Source organism: Dipodomys merriami, unplaced genomic scaffold (genome assembly GCF_024711535.1).
Source record: "Dipodomys merriami isolate MVZ:Mamm:240054 unplaced genomic scaffold, mDipMer1.0.p SCAF_34, whole genome shotgun sequence".
Classification (NCBI taxonomy): domain Eukaryota; kingdom Metazoa; phylum Chordata; class Mammalia; order Rodentia; family Heteromyidae; genus Dipodomys; species Dipodomys merriami.
In genome coordinates this window covers 8138356-8156902 of record NW_027204937.1, presented here as the reverse complement: position 1 = coordinate 8156902, position 18547 = coordinate 8138356, and the positions used below count along the sequence as shown (strand labels likewise).

Here is an 18547-nt window from a genome sequence, read left to right as displayed (position 1 = left end):
GCCCAGAGTTCAAGCCCCACGACCGACCAAAAAAAGAAAAAAGAAAATAACCAATGAAAAAAGGGGCTGGAGAACCTGCCTAGGAAGTGCTAAGGCCTTGAGTTAATTCCAATACCAATAAAAAGGGGGGGGAGTGTTAAAATTCTTATTCCCTCTTGAGGGTCCCCTGCACACCCATCCCAGGGGACCACTCAGAGGCAGGCAGGCACAGGAGGAAGATTAATAGATTAAAAGAGCCATATTTCCTCCAAGAGAGAGCACATGGCACCTGTCCTTATCCAGGTAGCAGCAGGGTCTGGGGGACAGGAAGTGAGGTAGATGGGAGCTCTGGTGGGTCTGGGCTGATAGAGGGAGGGGCCAGCTGTATGGCGGGAACTCTAGGGATGGGAGGGGCTCAGGTCTAAGTGGAGCTGAGAACCAAAAGGTGAGCATAATACTAACACCCTTACCCTGTATACCAAGCTAGGGGGATGAGGGTATTGGAGACTGAGCTTGTTTTGTTTTCTGCCAAACTTGTGCCATGCTAGTCATTTTTTGTATGGATACTACCCAATTCTGATCCTGCAAAACCAAGGTCATCCCTAGAAGAAACAAGAGGCAAAGAAATTTATGGGCCCTGGGAGATGCAAGGCCCTCCTCTTCAACATCAGCAAAGAGCTTGTCCAGTCTCCTTCAGCCAAAACATTGCACCTCACTTTTTTTTTTTCCTGTTATAGAGCTTGAACTCAGGGCCTGGATGCTGCCCCTGAGCCTTTTCTTTTTTTGCTCAAGGCTAGTGCTCTACCACTTTGATCCACACCACTACTTGCCCTTTTCTGATGGCTAATTGGAGACAAGTCTCAGGAACTTTGCTGCCTAGAGCTGGCTTCAAACCATGATCCTCAAATCTGTCTCCTGAGTAGCTAGGATTACAGGTGTGAGCCACCAGTGCCCAGAGATTGCACATCACTCAAGGTCTTCCAACTTATTGGGCAAAAAAGCTTAGTATCTTGTCATTTGGGGGTAACTTCCCAGAGAAACAGCTTTATCATTTTTAAAAACTGAGGATTCCCATTTCTTCTATCGAAGTTGACCATTCTTTTTTTTTGTCGGTCGTGGGGCTTGAACTCTGGGCCTGGGCGATGTCCCTCAGCTCTTCAGCTCAAGGCGAGCATTCTACCACTTGAGCTACAGCGCCACTTCTGGTTTTCTGGTGGTTTATTGGAGATAGGAGTCTCACCGTCTCTCCTGCCCGGGCTGGCTTTGAACCGCGATCCTCAGATCTCAGCCTCCTGAGTAGCTAGGATTACAGGCGTGAGCCACCAGCGCCGGGCCGAAGTTTACCATTCTTTTTTTTTTTTTTTTTTGGGTCCAGTCATGGGGCCTGAACTCTGGGCCTGGGCGCTGTCCCTCAGCTCTTCAGCTCAAGGCTAGCACTCCACCACCTGAGCCACAGCGCCACTTCCGGCTTTTTTCTTATGTGGTGCTGAAGAATTGAACCCAGGGCCTCGAGCATGCAAGGCAAGTGCTCTACCACTGAGCCACCTTCCCAGCCCCCTGAAGTTTACCATTCTTATAATTAAATGTTTAAGCATGTATTTCACATATCCAAGACTCCACAAAAGCATAACATTTTGCTTCTTAGCTACCTCCAACATCTAGAGCAGAGCATGACATTCAGTAGTTCATTCAGTAGTTCCTGGTTGTTTGAATTAACACAATTCATGGATACCTATCACATCTAAGAAAATACCTCATTCAGTACAGTTAAGGTACCTGTGCACCTTCCATCCTGCAACACTTTCAAAGAAAGACCATTGTCCTGAATGTGTTTATTTCTGCATCTGAAGAGTTTCTGTATCTAAAGATCCTGCTGAAAAGCAGCATAAGATTCCTTTGCAAGCTTTTATATGTCACTGGTATGTACACTTAAGCTTATTTCCATTTTGGTTTATTATGCAAATGCACAGGTTAATTTTTTAATGGCTTGCTATAATACAATGCTGGATCATATTAATATATGCATATATTAATTTCTCTGGAGTACATTCCTAGTAATGGAATGGCTCAAAGAATTTCTTGCATTTTCCAGACTAAATATTACATTATCTCCAAAGAGGTCATTCTAGTTCCTACTCCCATAAAGTGAAGCATTTGGGTTCCATTTGTTCCATACTGTTACTAGCAGGTTCTCCAACACATGCAAGTTTTCATTTGAATACTACTGATTCATTGTGTTCATCTTGATTTTTCTTCTTTCCTGGATGAATTCTTTACCCATCCTTTGTCTTGTGAGTCCACTCCATTAGGTTATGAATACATTTTTATTGCAGACACTAAGACCCTTAATTTTCTGTGTGTATCAGTGCCATTACTGAGGCTTGAACTTCTGGGCACTGTCCTAGAACTTTTCTGCTCAAGGCTAGTGCTTTACCACTTGAATCTACTTACATCTTTTTTGGTGCTTAATTGAAGATGACTATTATGGATTCTCCTACCCAGGCTGGCTTTGAACTGCAATCCTCAGATCTCAGCTTTCTGAGTAGCTAGGATTATAGCTCTGACCCCTGGTGCCAGCTTTCTTAATTCGAGGACCTAATAAAGGTCCACATATTATGTCTCATGTCTTTGTTCTCTCTTGGCCCAGAAAGGTTCATGCTTTTGTTTTCCCCCTTTCAGAATATTTTTTTAACATGTTACGTAGCTCAGGCTGGCCTCAAACACTGGATCCTCCTACCTCTGCTTCCCAAATACAGGGAGATTACAGAAATTCACCACTATGCAGAGCTGTGTTTCCAGTGGCTACAGGTCAGGAAGTTCAGTTGCTTTGTAGAATGTTTCTTAGATTTTCCTATTTACCTTACATAAAACTTCATATGTTAGCTTGTCCTGTCCTTGGTTTCTGTATAAATGTTATAACACCTTTTTGTTGTTGTTTTTAGCTATCTGTTGCTAGAAATATTATTTTCAGCAGGTTTTAATAAACTCAATTTTGTTTTATATTGTTAAATTGTAATAAGTAATGTCATGCAATGAAGAGGCCTCCTCTTCTGAGCCAAAACAGCTGGATCCTTCCTAGAGGCAATGAGTATAGCCAATTTATACCCAATTATACTGATACAAGCATACTGTATCCATCCACAGTAGTTAGCACTAGATAAATGGCAAAGCTAGTAACAGTAATAACAGTCAGAGGGAGGACCTAATATATAACAGTTTGAGTTTATAATATGAATATTTGTATTTGGCTACAACAATTCCATGTGCAAAAAGGAAAATCAGAATCTGGGAGTGGTGATGCACGCACACCCGTAACCCCAGCACTTGAGAGGTAGAGGCAGGATTATGATCTTGTCTTTACAAAAAAGGAGTAAAGGGAAATGAGGTCCATTAAAAAACAGCAGCCTCTTTTGAAGCTTTATTCTTCTTTCAGTGCATACAGCACATCATCCTGACTGACGTTGAGCCGCACACGAAGGAGGAGGTCGTTCCTGCTGGACTCCACCAGGAGAAGGCGGCAGGAACCCAGGCGTGAACATACAGCCATGGTCTCTGACATGGTGGGGTATGGCAGTCCCTCCATTCTACACAGGGCCACATGTTGAGTGTATATCTAAATAGAAAAAGAAAAGCAGAAGAGGAAAGGTAATCCTGAGACTGTATCTGATCATTTCATCTTTTGTAAAAAGTGGACACTTGGAGCCCAGAATCCCCAATACTCTAGAAGGTATCAGTGCATGTCCCAATGCTACACAAACGCAAGAGAATAGGATATAAGCCCTGGAGTCAGAACACAGCAGGTCTGAATCTTTTACTTATAAAATGTACTACATATCCCTTCTAAGTTAACAGATATTTTATAAATTAACCATCCCGGAAATACTTCTGATCTCCAATGGCTAAAAGTTTCATGACTGAAACACAGAATTTGTCTAACTGTGCTACCAGGTACTTTTCCTTTATTGGATACAGAAGGCAGATGCCAAGGTACAACACCTGGCAAGCACAAGACCCACAGTGAAAACTGACTGAAGGGATTAAAGGAGGCAGGAGAAAAGCTTCAAACATAAATTCCTACCCTGAAACTCCCACGTGGGTCAGATACACTTGTAAACACTTCTGGCCTCTCTATTCTAAATATTAAGAGTCTAACCATGCCTACCTACACTAGGAGCATTGACAAGAGCAAGGATAATACTAGGTATGGTGGTGGACATTTATAAACTGAACACTCAGGAGGCAAAAGCAGGAAGATCAATAAAAGTTCAAGGCCAACCTGAGCCACACAGCAAGACCGTATTTTAGAAACAACAAAAAAAAACCTGAAGGGTGAAAGTATAGCTCAATAACAACACATGCCTAGCATCTCCAAGGCCCTGACTCAATCCCCTATATCCCCCCCCATACAACCCCACACACAGAAGAAAGTACCTCAAGGGCTCCAAATGTAAGAGGAAACAGAAATGCTAATTACCCTAATTTCTTCAATACAGATTGTACACATGTATTGAAATGTCACACAGTAGCTGGGCATTCATTAGTGGCTCATGCCTGTAATCCTTGCTACTCAGGAGACTGATATCTGAGGATCATGGTTCAAAGCCAGCCCCTGCAGGAAAGTCCGTAAGACTCTTATCACCAATAAACCACCCGGAAAACCAGAAGTGGTGCTGTGGCTCAAGTGGTAGAGTACTCGCCTTGAGCTGAAGAGCTGAGGGACAGCGCCCTGGCCCAGAGTTCAAGCACCACAACTGACAAAAAAAAAAAAAAAAAAAAAAAAAGAGATATATCACACTGTGGACTACTAATCAATCAATCTATCTAAAAAGAAACAAAAAAATTTTTAAATCATATAAAAAGATATTGGCCTGATATTTTTTTAAGCATATTCAGGATGGCACAAAATAAAGACAAATGATTATACATTGATTGAAATTTCTTTCTTTCTTTTTTTTTTTGGTTGGTCGTGGGACTTGAACTCTGGGCCTGGGCACTGTCCCTCAGCTCTTCAGATCAAGGCGAGCGCTCTACCACTTGAGCTACAGGGCCACTTCCGGTTTTCTGGTGGTTTATTGGAGATAGGAGTCTCACGGTCTCTCCTGCCCGGGCTGGCTTTGAACCGCGATCCTCAGATCTCAGCCTCCTGAGTAGCTAGGATTACAGGCGTGAGCCACCAGCGCCCGGCTGATAGAAATTTCTATTGATTCTATTTTAAAAGCTCAAGGTCAATATCTAGGATTACCTGTTGAAATGTTGCTTCTTCCAGTCCTGATTGCCGGAACTCTGCAAGGATGGCTCTCAGGAAGCCTCGTTCCAGGACAGAGGCATTCCTTAAAGGAAAAAAGAAGATACAAATTCATGTAGAAGTTGCACTACTAGCCCAAAGAAAAGAAAAAACACATTCTGTGTCTTTAGAGGCGTGAAAGCACTAGGAAACACTTTCTATGTTATTTGACAGGATTCTTTCCTTGCCCTTCAATTATCAAGCTGATATAGAAAAATGCCACTTTAGAATCAAGGGAAAACAACTATTTACATATGGGAGTATACGAGCACCTCAAAAATATCGCACAGCCGGGCGCCTGTAATCCTAGCTACTCAGGAGGCTAAGATCTGAGCATAATGGTTCAAAGACAGCCCAGGTAAGAAAGTTGAGACTCATCTCCAGTAAACAACCAGAAAATCAGAAGTAGCACTGTCACTCAAGTGGTAGAGTACTGGCCTTGAGCTGAAGAGCTGAGGGACCAGGCCCAGAGTTCAAACCCCATGACTGACAAAAAGAAAATCCATGCCCTTGATTTTGTAAAAAGAGTAACATCCAGTGATAGAAGCAGAAGTAGTATGTCCTTTCTGTAGGAGTAGCATTTTTACTCACTCAACTCCTCTAGTATATCCTTCTGTCAGTGGCAGTATTTGCTTGTATCCCAAGTGATATTTACCCCGAAGAAAAGTAACTGCGTCCAGTAAATGCAAGCTGAAATTGCTAATAGTATTATTAACAATAAAATTGTTAATAATCAGAAAGGGAAGTATTTTGCCAAAGTCTCCCAAGAAAGTGCTGGGAGCAGAGTATCTTACTTGATTGCGGTGATGAATGATGAGGAAAACATCTCATCCACAGCCTTCATTAAGTGGGCCACGGTAACCAGGCCTGGAGAGTCATTCTTCTGGTGGTCGAGCTCGCAGATCTCTGTAGCACGACGGCAGATGTCTAGGCAGCGCCGTGCATCTCCTGAGAGTGCTGCCACCTACAATAGATTGGAATGCTTTATTCCTGGGGTATCCTTGCCATCTCAGTCCAGGGGAGAACCAATAGATCCTATGTTCAGCTAAAAAGGAAGGCTATGCTGAGAATAAGCAAGGGAACCTTGTGGAAGCCTAAGGAGAAATTATTATATCATTGCAGGATTCCACTCTGAATCCAAACCTTGTCTTGCTTTTACAGGTAACTCCACAATGGAAAAGGCAGAAATTCTCAGATTTATTTATTACTCAGGATATTAAGTCTGAAAAGAGATTCTTGATCTATATATCATGACTGAACCATCTGGAAGCACAAGTGCTCTCTGTGCTCAAAGTGATCCTCCTGCCCGGTCTCCCAGATCTTTAGGACTGCAGGTCTCCTATGCCCAGTTCCAATCAGATTCTTAACCTCCACTTTTACAGACAGCTAGGACATTCAAGGAAAGTTTCCCATAATGTAAGATAGAAATCAAAAGCAAACACAAAGAATCTTGGAGGAAAATGGGAAAAGACTACCTCAAATAAATAGGCTGGCCCAAAATAAAATCTAAAAAAATAGAGACAGAGAAGCAAAAGAACTCTTAAGGGCTGGGCCGGTGCTCAGTGGTAGAGTGCTTGTCTCACATGCATGAGGCCCTGGGTTCAATTCCTCAGCACCACATAGGCAGAAAAAGCCAGAAATGGTATGTGGTTCAAGTAGTAGACTGCTAGCCTTGAGCTAAAGAGCTAAGGGACAGTGCCCAAGCCCAGAGTTCAGCCCCCATGACTGACCAAAAAAAAGACATGCCAGTGGCTCAAACCTGTAATCCTAGCTACTCCGGAGGCTGAGATCTGAGGCTGAGATCTGAGATTAAAGTTTGAAGCAGCCCACGCAGGAAAGTCTAAGGAACTCTTATCTCCAATTACCTCCAGAAAATTGCTGTGGCCCAAAGTGGTATATAGCACTAGCCTTGAGTAAAAAAGCTCAGGGATAGCTCCTAGGCCCTGAGTTCAAAGCCCCATGACCAACCCAAAAAATAAAGAAAAATAAAAAAAGATAATGCATGACAATGAAAATGAAAAATTCTATGCAAAGGAGGATTAGAGGTAACTTCCAGGATCTCCCTTTGTAAAAGCAAAGTGTGGAGACAGGTACCATACTAGCTCACCCGTGACCCAGTATCTCATTTAAGAGCCGGCTCAAAGCAGTAAAAGCAGTATGTGCTGCTGGAGCACTTAGGATTTAGATGGTTTCAAGCAAGGGGAAACTAGAAAAAAAATGTGTAAGTCTTCTAAGTGCTAAAATACTTGGTAGAAACTTTATTACTGAGCAGCCTCAGAATAGTCTGTAATGGATACTTAGCTGGCACTTTTTTTTTTTTTTTTTTTGGGTCCGGTCGTGGGGCCTGAACTCTGGGCCTGAGCGCTGACCCTCAGCTCTTCAGCTCAAGGCTAGCGCTCTACCACTTGAGCCATAGCACCACTTCCGGCTTTTTTCTTTTTGCTTATGTGGTGCTGAGGAATCGAACCCAGGGCCTCAGGCATGCAAGGCAAGCGCTCTACCACTGTGCCAACTTCCCAGCCCCTTAGCTGGCACTTTTGAGCCTGGAGATGAAGGTATCAAAATCTACAGATACCCTGGAGTGTTTCTCCTCAGGCACATTATGGACATGATCCCATCTGATTTTCACAAAAACTAACCATGAGGTAATTAGTAATACTACTATTTTTCAGAGATGAAAACTTAAGCTCAAGATATAGAACTTTCCTATAACTATCCACATATCTAAGTGTTACGAATAGAAATCAAATCAAATCTGTCTCCTTGACTATGCCAACTAGATAGTTTGCTCCTGTATCAATTAATATTATTTTATACACAAGCTCACAATATGTGTGGTCTTCTAAGTAATCACACAATAAGAAGGTATTTATTCTTCCAAGACTTTTTTTTTTTTTTTTTTGGGGTCCGGTCATGGGGCCTGAACTCTGGGCCTGGATGCTGTCCCTCAGCTCTTCAGCTCAAGGCTAGCGCTCTACCACTTGAGCCACAGTGCCACTTCCGGCTTTTTTCTTTTTTCTTATGTGGTGCTGAGGAATTGAACCCAGGGCCTTGAGCATGCAAGGCAAGCGCTCTACCACTGAGCCACCTTCCCAGCCCTCTTCCAAGACTTCTTAAAAGTTCTCTCCATTCCCAGAGCAGCCAGGATCTCAAGCCTAACAGGTTACCAGAAAAAGGCTGTGAGAAAAAACTGTCTTTTCTATCAAAGTATTTTGCTTAAAAGTTCCTGCTTTAGCCCAGTGGCTAGGCTCTTGTTTAAGAAGAGGAACTAATTTGGGATAAGGAAATTTTTTTTTTTGGGTCAGTCCTGGGGCTTGAACTCTGGGCCTGGGCACTGTCCCTCAGCTCTTCAGCTCAAAGCTAGTGCTCTACCACTTGAGCCACAACACCACTTCTGGTTTTCTGGTGGTTTATTGGAGGTTTTGTCTTAAACTGGTTTTTCCAAGATGGAATTAAGACATACCTCAGAAGACACACCTCAGAGTATGGCTATGTTTTGAGATTATTTCAAAGTCTTAATGGTCACCTTATGAACCTGAACTCAACCAATCTGAGCAGAGGGGGACAGCTTGTCTATTCTGTGTGCTTGTTTGCTAGATTTCTGGCTGGTGGCGCACCCTTCTGCAAAAGTAAATTTTGCCTTGCTAAGACAATTCTTTATTTTTATTATTATTTGAGACTCCAGTGGCACTTGGAGAGCATTTTTTTTTGTATATGCTTCTTTTTAAAAAAAATTTCTTTATTGAGATTAAGTGATTACATAAATTTCACAGTATTGTGTGATAGTGATACTTAGCTAAAGTCACCAACACATTTTAACCTTCACAAGGCGAATTGTCATTATCATGGTTCATAAAGCTTGTGAACTCTGGAAGTGGTGCTGTGGCTCAAAGAGGTAGAATGCTAGCCTTGAACAGAAAAGCTCAGAGACAGTGCCCAGACACTGAGTTCAAGCCCCATGACCACCACCACCACCACCACCACCACCAACAACAACAAAAAGGCTTGTGAACTCCAAACTTTGACAAGTATTTCTTCCAAATCTGGTGATATGTCCATTTCTTTCCTCTTGCTTAGTGTTAAGCTGTTCCCTCTTTCTCTTTCATTCCCTCCCTCTCATCGCTGCCCTTGAGTTGCTTAGTTCACATCAATGTCCAGTGCAGCTGATGGACCTGGAGAACATACTTATAACAAGGCTTCCTGACTGGTTATGGGTACAACTAGGGAAACCTGAAGATTACCTACCTTCCTGGCTACCAGCTGCATGGCATCATCCTCAAAGGCCTTTATATGCTTGAGCCGGGACACAAGGATTTGCTTCAGCTGGTTGTGTGTATAAGGCTGGAAGGACATCCTAGTAAGACCCTGGGGATCCAAGAACAAAGGAAGAACTTCACTGAATACCTATTGATTTGTCTATGTGGAATTTCACACATACTTCCCCACACCTGATTCCCAAATTCCATGTAACAACATACATATTGCTTAAAATTTACAGTACAGCTACATGCTCGCAGTCACTGACAATGGTCAGTGGTAAATAGGGCAGTAGAGCTTTTTTATTTGCTTAAGCACCTTTTAGCCACTCAGGAGGCTGATATCTGAGGATTGCGGTTCAAAGCCAACTCGGGCAGGAAAATCTGTGTGACTCTTATTTCCAAGCCCCATGACCGACACCCCCTCCTCTCAAAAAAGCCCCTTTTATCAGAATTAACTAGAAGTTAACAGAAGCAGAGTACTCTAATTAACATGGGTAGAAGGACTTTATGTATAGCCGCTATCTTCCTGCCAAATTACAAGCCTATGAGAGCAGACCAAATCTTCCTGGCTCACTGCTCTACTTGTAAAAGGTGATAGGTGCTTAGAAATTATTAGCATGGCAGAAACATAGTTCTTGCTTTTCTACATTTCTGTATTTGCAGGACGCCCTGGCCTACCTTATGGACAACTTACTGCCTAGAACCTACCAATCGGCTGGACACTCGGTTCATCAGGATCCTTTCTGGCAGATCCATGGTGTTAGCAATGGTCAGAACCACCAGCCGAGCCTCCTTGTGAGTGGGCCAGTCAAAAAGATTGTACAGTACATCTTGTTTGTGAGTCCACAGAAGGTCAAGCTGCCAGAGATGCGAAGAGATGTAATATCAGTAAGAGCCAGAACACTGCTGCTTTAAAGTTGCACAAGCTGCCCAGGTCACCCCACCAGTCAACAAAGTTGATGAATGGGGAGGCAGCATTTCCTCCCACCCACTACTTTCTCCTAGGATAGGAAAGTGGAGTACTGGTCAGTCTTTCTCTAGGCCTCCCAGGGGAACCTCACCTCATCTACAAGCAGGACGGTGGTTTCCCGGGAGGATCCTCGGGTACAGAATCGCTTTGCCAGCAGTTCTGCAGCATGGTTAGCTGTTACCTTCTGGCCTGTCAGCTTCTGTATTGGGAGAGAAGCAGTTTTAAATGGTAAAGATTTTACTCCTCTGGGGTTAAGGTACGATCTATAAAAGGATGAAACTATTTAGTCGGAGGAGTTCCATGTCCTATAATATGCCTCCACTCTAGTCTTAACCTTAACCTCAAGCTGTGTGGAAAGGAGAAGGCACCAAAGAAGGGCTGGGGCGCAGCTCAAGTGGTACAGGGCCTGCCTAGCAAGTATAAGGCTCTGAGTTCAAACCTAGTACTGCCAAGAGAAAAAAAAAAAAAAAAAAAAGCCAGGTGTCGGTGGCTCATGCCTGTAATCCTAGCTACTCAGGAGGCTGAGATCTGAGGATCGTGGTTCAAAGCCAGCCCGGGCAGGAATCTGTGAGACTCTTATCTCCAATAAAAACCACTAGAAAACTGGAAGTGGCACTGTGACTCAAGCAGTAGAGTTCTCGCCTTGAGCTCAAGAGTGAAGGGACAGTGTCCAAGCCCAGAGTTCAAGTCCCACGACCGACCAAAAAAAATGTTTGATACACAGGGTGTCTTTTAACCCTTATTTCATAGGGGTTCCTGAACTAGCAGTCATTGCCATGGTTTACAGTCAGTTTCTATCTGGCTTCCTGCCTTTCTTGCCACCATTGCATAAGGACAATCCTGGTATCCTATAAATGTGTAAAATAACAAATTAAAGCTTTCCTTTGCATGTGCCTCCAAGAAAATGTAGTTTTCTAAAGAAAAATAAGATCATATTATTGGCAGGAAAATAGATGCAATTGTAAGAGTGAGGTATGACAAGTTCAAATATCAAAAATACCATGTTTTCACTCATACATGGAAGCTAGATCTAAGACACACATTTAGGGACATGTCCATATTTATACATATTCATTTATATGATTATATATGTGGAAAAACACAAAATACAAATCTATCTGAGAGACTACTTAGAAGACACAGAGAAGGAGGAAGGACTAAAAGAAAAACAAGGTAAATAATTTTGAAATACATTTTTTCCCCTTGAACTCAGGACTTGGGCACTGTCCATAAGCTTTTGGCTCAAGGATAGTGCTCAAGTATATAGGCGTGAGCCACCAATGCCCAGTTTGAAATATATTTTGAAAGAGGACAAATATGGCCAAAATATATTGTTGATGACTATGAAAACAGAATAAGGAAACCTGTTCAAATTCTTTTGGTAAGGAGGGAAGAGAGAATGATAGATGGAGAAAGACTGATTAGAGTATGTTATAAATGTGTGAAAATGTAACAATGAAATTCCCCTCTGTGTAACTCATGTAAGATAATTTTTTTTTTTAAGGCAAGTGCTGGTGCTTCATACCTATAATCCTAGCTACTCACAAGGCTGAGACCTGAGAGGATTGTATCTCAAAACCAGCCAGCACAGGCAGGAAAGTCCATGAAACTCTTATCTCTGATTAACCACCAGAAAACTGGAAATGGTGCTGTGGCACAAAGTGGCAGTGTTAGCCTTGAGTGAAAAAGCTCAGGGATAGAACCTAGGCCCTCAGTTCAAGCCCCACTACTAACCAAACAAAATAAAACTAAACTAAACTAAAGAACATGCATTTCCCCAAAACCCATACTTGCATACCTGCAAGATTTGCACATAGACTTGGTGGGGCTCTGTCAGCTTCATGCCATTGACCTCAACATATTGAAAGGAAGGAACATCATCTGTTTGGGCTGCCTGCTTCAGACAACGAATCACTTCATGTACAGTGGCAGTTTTCCCTGTCCCTGGAACCCCAGAGATGTACATGCACCTAGAGCAAGGATAGAAGACCTGTGGGCTAAGTCCATGCCAGCCACACCACACCAGGAAAGACAGAAACCCATAACAGGTGGAGGTAGGGATAGTAAAGACGATCTTTAGAAGCTAGTCAAAATAGTACCTACAAGCAAGTCTGTATACAAACTGAATAACCCTAAAAATTACACTTTTTCTTAAAGCCAGAATTCCTACTCCTGCGAAATTACTTTGGCAGCAAAAGCTCTCTTAGAAGCTGCAGGCTTCAGCACTGGTTTTGTCTACCTTCCACTGAGTAAGAAGGGGACTCTTCCCCAAACTACCTTCCTGCCCCAGCATGACTCACCCTCCAGTACGGTCAAGGAGTTTGCTCTCCACGAAGTTATAAATATCTTGAAATTCCTGTTCCCTGCAGGGAAGAGACTCAGGCACAGCAGAAACATGAAGCCTACAGTTGGTAATCAATAGGAAGAAAAGGAAGACTTTAGAAGCTCTATACAATCTACTAAAAAATAAAACAGAGCCTGGGCACAATGGCTCCCATAAATAATACTTGATACTCAGGTCAAGATCAGGAAAATGATGATTGCAGGCTGTCCCTTACCAAAAAAAGTAAGAAGACCCCATTTTAACCAACAGCTGGGGCTGGTGGCATGTGCCTGCCATTTCAGCTATAGAAGGATCAGTGTCCAGGAGGGCCCAGGTATAAATGCAAAAAGGCTAGGGGTGTAGATAAAGTGGTAGAGCACCTTCCTAGTAAGCAAAAGGCCAAGTTCAATCTCACACACCACCAAAACAAATAAAATGGAAAAGTTGTGTGTTTCTACATGATTCTAGCACAAATGCCTTTATTCTTAAAACTCTAGTCTCAATCCTTAGCCTCCCTTTCTCTAGACAAGTTATTCAAGTGGATTACACCCTACAAATTTTCAGTTCACTTAATTTCTGACAGGATTTAAGCCTTTGTATTTTGGAAAAGTCCCCATGTAGTCTAAAGGGGATCATAGCCCATAGGCACTGTCCTAATTAATCACCTTCCATGCCTTAGAAGACAGTGGCTGTCTATGTCAATTCAGGCAGACCTTGGCTTACAGGATTCTTTTTTTTTTTTTTTGGGGGGGGGGGGGTCCAGTCCTGGGGCCTAAATTCTGGGCCTGGGCGCTGTCCCTCAGCTCTTCAGCTCAAGGCTAGCACTCTACCACTGGAGCCACAGCACTACTTCCGGCTTTTTTCTTTTTGCTTATGTGGTGCTGAGGAATCGAACCCAGGGCCTCATGCATGCAAGGCAAGCGCTCTACCACTGAGCCACCTTCCCAGCCCTACAGGATTCTTTCTAAACACTTTTTTCCTTTATCATGAACATCAGTGACTACACATGCCCTCCTCTACCATCTTAATAAAGGAAGTGGAGTGTCCATCACTCGTGCCTATCTGAATGAGGTTGAAGAGCAGCACTACCTCAGCCGGGCCTCCTCCAGCACACTGGTTGGCTCCTGGGCAGCCAGGTTTCGACTGCGGATCTGGGGAGTGGCATGACGTGGTGTTCTAGGCTTCACCTGTATTCAAAGAGAACATGACTCAGAAGGAAAAACAAAGCAGAACATGACTGAAGGCAAAAGAGGCAATAAATATCTTATTTCCCATCTGTATGAAGTATCATGTGTCTCCCCTTGCTACCTCATATCACACATACATTTCTCTTTTCTAACTTACACAGAGTATAGGATTTGGGGACAATGTGAGGAAAGAATGACAAATATGGATTAAATATTATGGTGGTGCTTGGGGATGAACCTAGGACCTCTCTCATATCAAGCAAGCACTCTACCACTAAGCTAATCTCTAGCACTTGTATTATCCACAAGTAATGTATTACCTGGAAAGAAGTTATTAAAAATCCTGAACTAAACTGGGTGCTAGTAGCTCACACTTGTGATCCTAGCTACTCAGGAGGTCACTGTTCAAAATGAGACCACCAAAAAGGCTAAAAGTAGAACTGGAGCTCCATGGTAAAGTGCTAGCCTTGAGCAAAAAAAGCACAGCATCCAGGCCCTGAGTTCAAGTACCAAGACACACACACACACACACACACACACACACACACACACACACACACACACACACACACACACACACACACACACACACACACACACACACACACACACACACACACACACACACACACACACACAGCATCCAGGCCCTGAGTTCAAGTCCCAGGACCTACACACACACACAGCATCCAGGCCCTGAGTTCAAGTCCCATGACCTAGACACACACACACACACACACACACACACACACACACACACACACACACACACACACACACAGAGACAGCATCCAGGCCCTGAGTTCAAGTCCCAGGACCTACACACACACACACACACACACACACACACACACACACACACACAGCATCCAGGTCCTGAGTTCAAGTCCCAGGACACACACACACACACACACACACACACACACACACACACACACACAGCATCCAGGCCCTGAGTTCAAGTCCCAGGACCTACACACAACACACACCCAAAGAGAGCATACAAAACGAGGTGTAAATTCCTAAAACCTTTCAGTAACTTTATTTGAAAATATGGTCAAGCTTTGCCTGACACTCACAATTTATGTTACAATATATGGAGAAATCTGGCCAAATTCTTTTTTGTTGTTGTTGGTTGTGGGGCTTGAACTCTGGTCTGGGCACTGTCTCCCAGCTCTTCAGTTCAAAGTGAGTGCTCTATCACTTGAGCCATTGCGTCATTTTCAGTTTTCCCGTGGCTTATTGGAGGTAAGAGTCTCATGGACTTTCCTGCCCGGGCTGGCTTTGAACCATGATCCTCAGATCTCAGCCTTCTGAGTAGCTAGGATTATAGGCATGAGCCACGAGAGCCTGGCTCTGGCCAAATACTTACACTCCAAACCCCTAGTCACTGCTCAGGTTTCTTCCTTGCTACTGGCTAGAGTGAGTTTATTCCTGTTTTATTTTCTTTATAATGACCAGTGATAGCTATTTCTCAAGCTTTCCTCAAGCAGAAAACACTCTAGATGATTAGAAGGCTTTATATAAATTAATTTGAAGAAAACAGAAAAGGAATAATACAATCAAGAACCCTGGGTTCTTGGTATTTTCTTATTTAGAACTTAGTTTCATTTTCAAACTATGTCCTAAATGTTTCAAATGCTCACATGAAGATTTACACACACACACACACACACACACACACACACACACACACACACACACACACACACACACACACACACACACACACACACACACACACACACACACACACACACACAATTTTTATTTTGAGCCAGTCCTGGGGCTTGAACTCAGGGCTTGGGTATTGTCCCTGAGCCTCTTCAAGGCTAACACTCTACCACTTGAGCCAGAGAGCCACTTTCAGCTTTTTCTGAGAGGTTTACCAGAGTCTCATGGACTTTCCTGCTTGGGCTGGCTTTGAACCATGATCCTCAGATCTCAACCGCCTGAGTAGCTAGGATTACAGGTATTAGCCACAGGCACCCTGCTTCCTTAATTTTTTTTTTTAATGTCTTGCTATATTTCCACAGGAGGTAAAAAACACACCTATTAGCTGGGCCTCAGAGGCTCACATCTATAATCCTAGCTACTCAGGAGGCTGAGTTCAAAGCTAGCCCAGGCAGGAAAGTCCGTGAGACTCTTATCTCCAACGAACCACTCAGAAAACCAGAAGTGGCACTGTGGCTCAAGTGGTAGAGCACTTGCCTTGAGCTGAAGAGCTGAGGGAAAGCGCCCAGGCCCAGAATTCAAGCCCCACAACCAACAAAAAAACAAAAAAACAAACAAAAAAAAACAACTATTTCTGTCTTCCTTCCATCTACTCACACACAAGTAAGTACCAATGTACCCCGCATTTCTCATTCATCCAATGGGATGAACCAAGAACCAATTTTACATTTCCCTCAGGAAGCCTGGCTCTTGGCCATGTGACTATATCTTCAAAGGAGCCTGAACTAAAAAAATCATCCTTGAGCCTAGTGTGGTGGCACATGTCTGGAATCTCAGGATTCTAATACTTAATATTGAAGTAGAAAGCTCTCAAGTTCTTGGGATATATCAAAGACATGATCTCCACCAAAACAAAACACCCAGGCCTGGATTTTTAGTCCTCAAGTTCACTTAGGTCTGTTATGTGAACATTCCAGGAGGAATGGTTTTGACCATAATAAAACTACGCTCAGAATTCAGCTTTTTGTTTGCTTTTTGATAATAACATTCCTATCCTTTAGAAGAGGGACACTTTATTGGAAAACAAAAGTAAAGGAAACATACAGGTTTTTTTGGTGTTTTGGAGGGCGTCTGCATGGATGGAGTTAAGGAGGGCTGCAAAATCCTGGACTGGCGTTGGGGATTCCGCCTTGGAAGGGATGGGGTGGAAGTGTCTTCCTCCTCACTGCTCGAGTCTGAGACCTCTGCTTTTGGCATGAACTCTTCCTCCTCTTGGTCACCTTTCTTATCTTCTAGAAGCCTGAATAGTGGGGACACACTATGTTTTGGCATTTGTGTTTCAAACCTAAATAAGGCCTCTATAAAGGTCAGTGTGGACTGTAGCATTTGTTTTACTTCTTGGACACCTGTTTCTGAGACACTCTATTAAGGTTATTATTATCTCATTAAACTCAACAGGTTTGTGACAGACACATATTATTCCTATTTTATACAGAAGAAATAAAGACTTAGAAAGGTTAAGTGTCTTCCCTACGCTCACAAAATCCAAAATCTTGAATCTAGGTTTATGAAAATAAAAATTAATTCTTTTAAGCATCCTACCACACCAATCTTGGGAATAATGGCTATGGGGACAGGGGAGCTACATAAACCCAAGAAAACACTCGTACATTTCAAAATACAACATCTATATGAAACAGCAATTCCAGACATGCCTGGTAAAAGCTGAAGTTTCAATGGATTAGCAAAAATCAAACAGAAGAGTCATTAAAAGATAGATTGTAGTTACTAAATAAAGATGACAGCAAGGCTATTCTGCCTTAACTATAGTTATCATGGATGATAGCAAAGTTGTTTTGCCTGTCAAAGGGCAGTCTTACCAAAGGTGCTGCCTAATCCGGCTCAAGGTTAAGAGAGAACTCTTCCTGCGGATACGATGAGAAGTGATAGTAGCTTCACTGCCAGCTTCTGGCTCTTTTGCCTCCCTGCAAGATACCCCAGTAAGGTTATAAAAAGATCTACAGCAGGTACTGGAAGACATTACTATGGCCCCAATAGCTCTTACTCTTTTTACACCTACCTTGGAAAGAGTTAAGCATATTTTGATACAAAATTGTAAGGGCAGCTTGACTCAGACCCAAAGATCAAAGTTTGCCTAAACTCATCATTTAAATTAAACTCATAACTATAAACCAGAATATACTAGTTTCAGAGTTCCTTATATGAATTTCTGATTTATCTATAAATTCACTTTCTACCAGAACAGACTCAAGGTTAACAGAAATGCAGATATATACTCAGAAGTTTCTATTTAGCAAATGCTGAAGTATGTAATTTCTACCTTGTTACGTTTTTATTTCTATAGCTTGTTACTAATATTATCTACTGTCCTCCAGCAAGGTGGCTCATACTTGTAATCCTAGCTACTTGGGTGGCAGAGATCAAGAGGATCTTGGTTGGAGGTGAGTCAGGCAAAAAGGTCAAGACATCATCTTCACCAATAAAAAATTGGCGTACCAGTGCATACATATACCAGCTATGCATAAATAGGAGGAGTGCTGCCCAACCTGCCAAAAAGGTGATAGGGCACTTGCCTGGCAATCCTAAGACCTTGAGATCAAACCATAAGTACTGAAAAACAAAAAATTATCTAGCATAAATTGCTGAGTTTATTCTTTTACTATATTTTAGATTAGCTATATATTAAAAAAAAAAACAGAACAAAAAATAGCCAACTGATTTTTAAAAACTACTCGGGAAGGTTGGTGATTCACAAGTTTGAGACTAGCCTGGGCAACTTGGTGAGAGACCCTGTTTCAAACAAAAAAAGAAGTGGGCCAGGCGCTGGTGGCTCACACCTGTAACCCTAGC

At 42.7% G+C, this 18547-nt stretch overlaps 1 protein-coding gene across 1 annotated transcript in view; it reads right to left on the bottom strand.

Moving 5' to 3' along the window:
• Nucleotides 1–2955: 2955 nt before the first annotated feature.
• Orc1 (origin recognition complex subunit 1) overlaps nucleotides 2956–18547 on the bottom strand; it is a 28535-nt gene continuing 12943 nt past the window's right edge. The window contains exons 7-17 of the mRNA XM_069987225.1: nucleotides 17557–17661; nucleotides 16781–16976; nucleotides 13905–14002; nucleotides 12793–12894; nucleotides 12291–12462; nucleotides 10584–10691; nucleotides 10231–10380; nucleotides 9509–9628; nucleotides 6058–6227; nucleotides 5222–5309; nucleotides 2956–3592 (exon numbers count right to left, since the gene is read on the bottom strand). Of these exons, the coding sequence (XP_069843326.1) occupies nucleotides 3398–3592; nucleotides 5222–5309; nucleotides 6058–6227; nucleotides 9509–9628; nucleotides 10231–10380; nucleotides 10584–10691; nucleotides 12291–12462; nucleotides 12793–12894; nucleotides 13905–14002; nucleotides 16781–16976; nucleotides 17557–17661 (1504 nt within the window). The 3' untranslated portion in view covers nucleotides 2956–3397. The remainder of the gene's footprint in view (nucleotides 3593–5221; nucleotides 5310–6057; nucleotides 6228–9508; nucleotides 9629–10230; nucleotides 10381–10583; nucleotides 10692–12290; nucleotides 12463–12792; nucleotides 12895–13904; nucleotides 14003–16780; nucleotides 16977–17556; nucleotides 17662–18547) is intronic.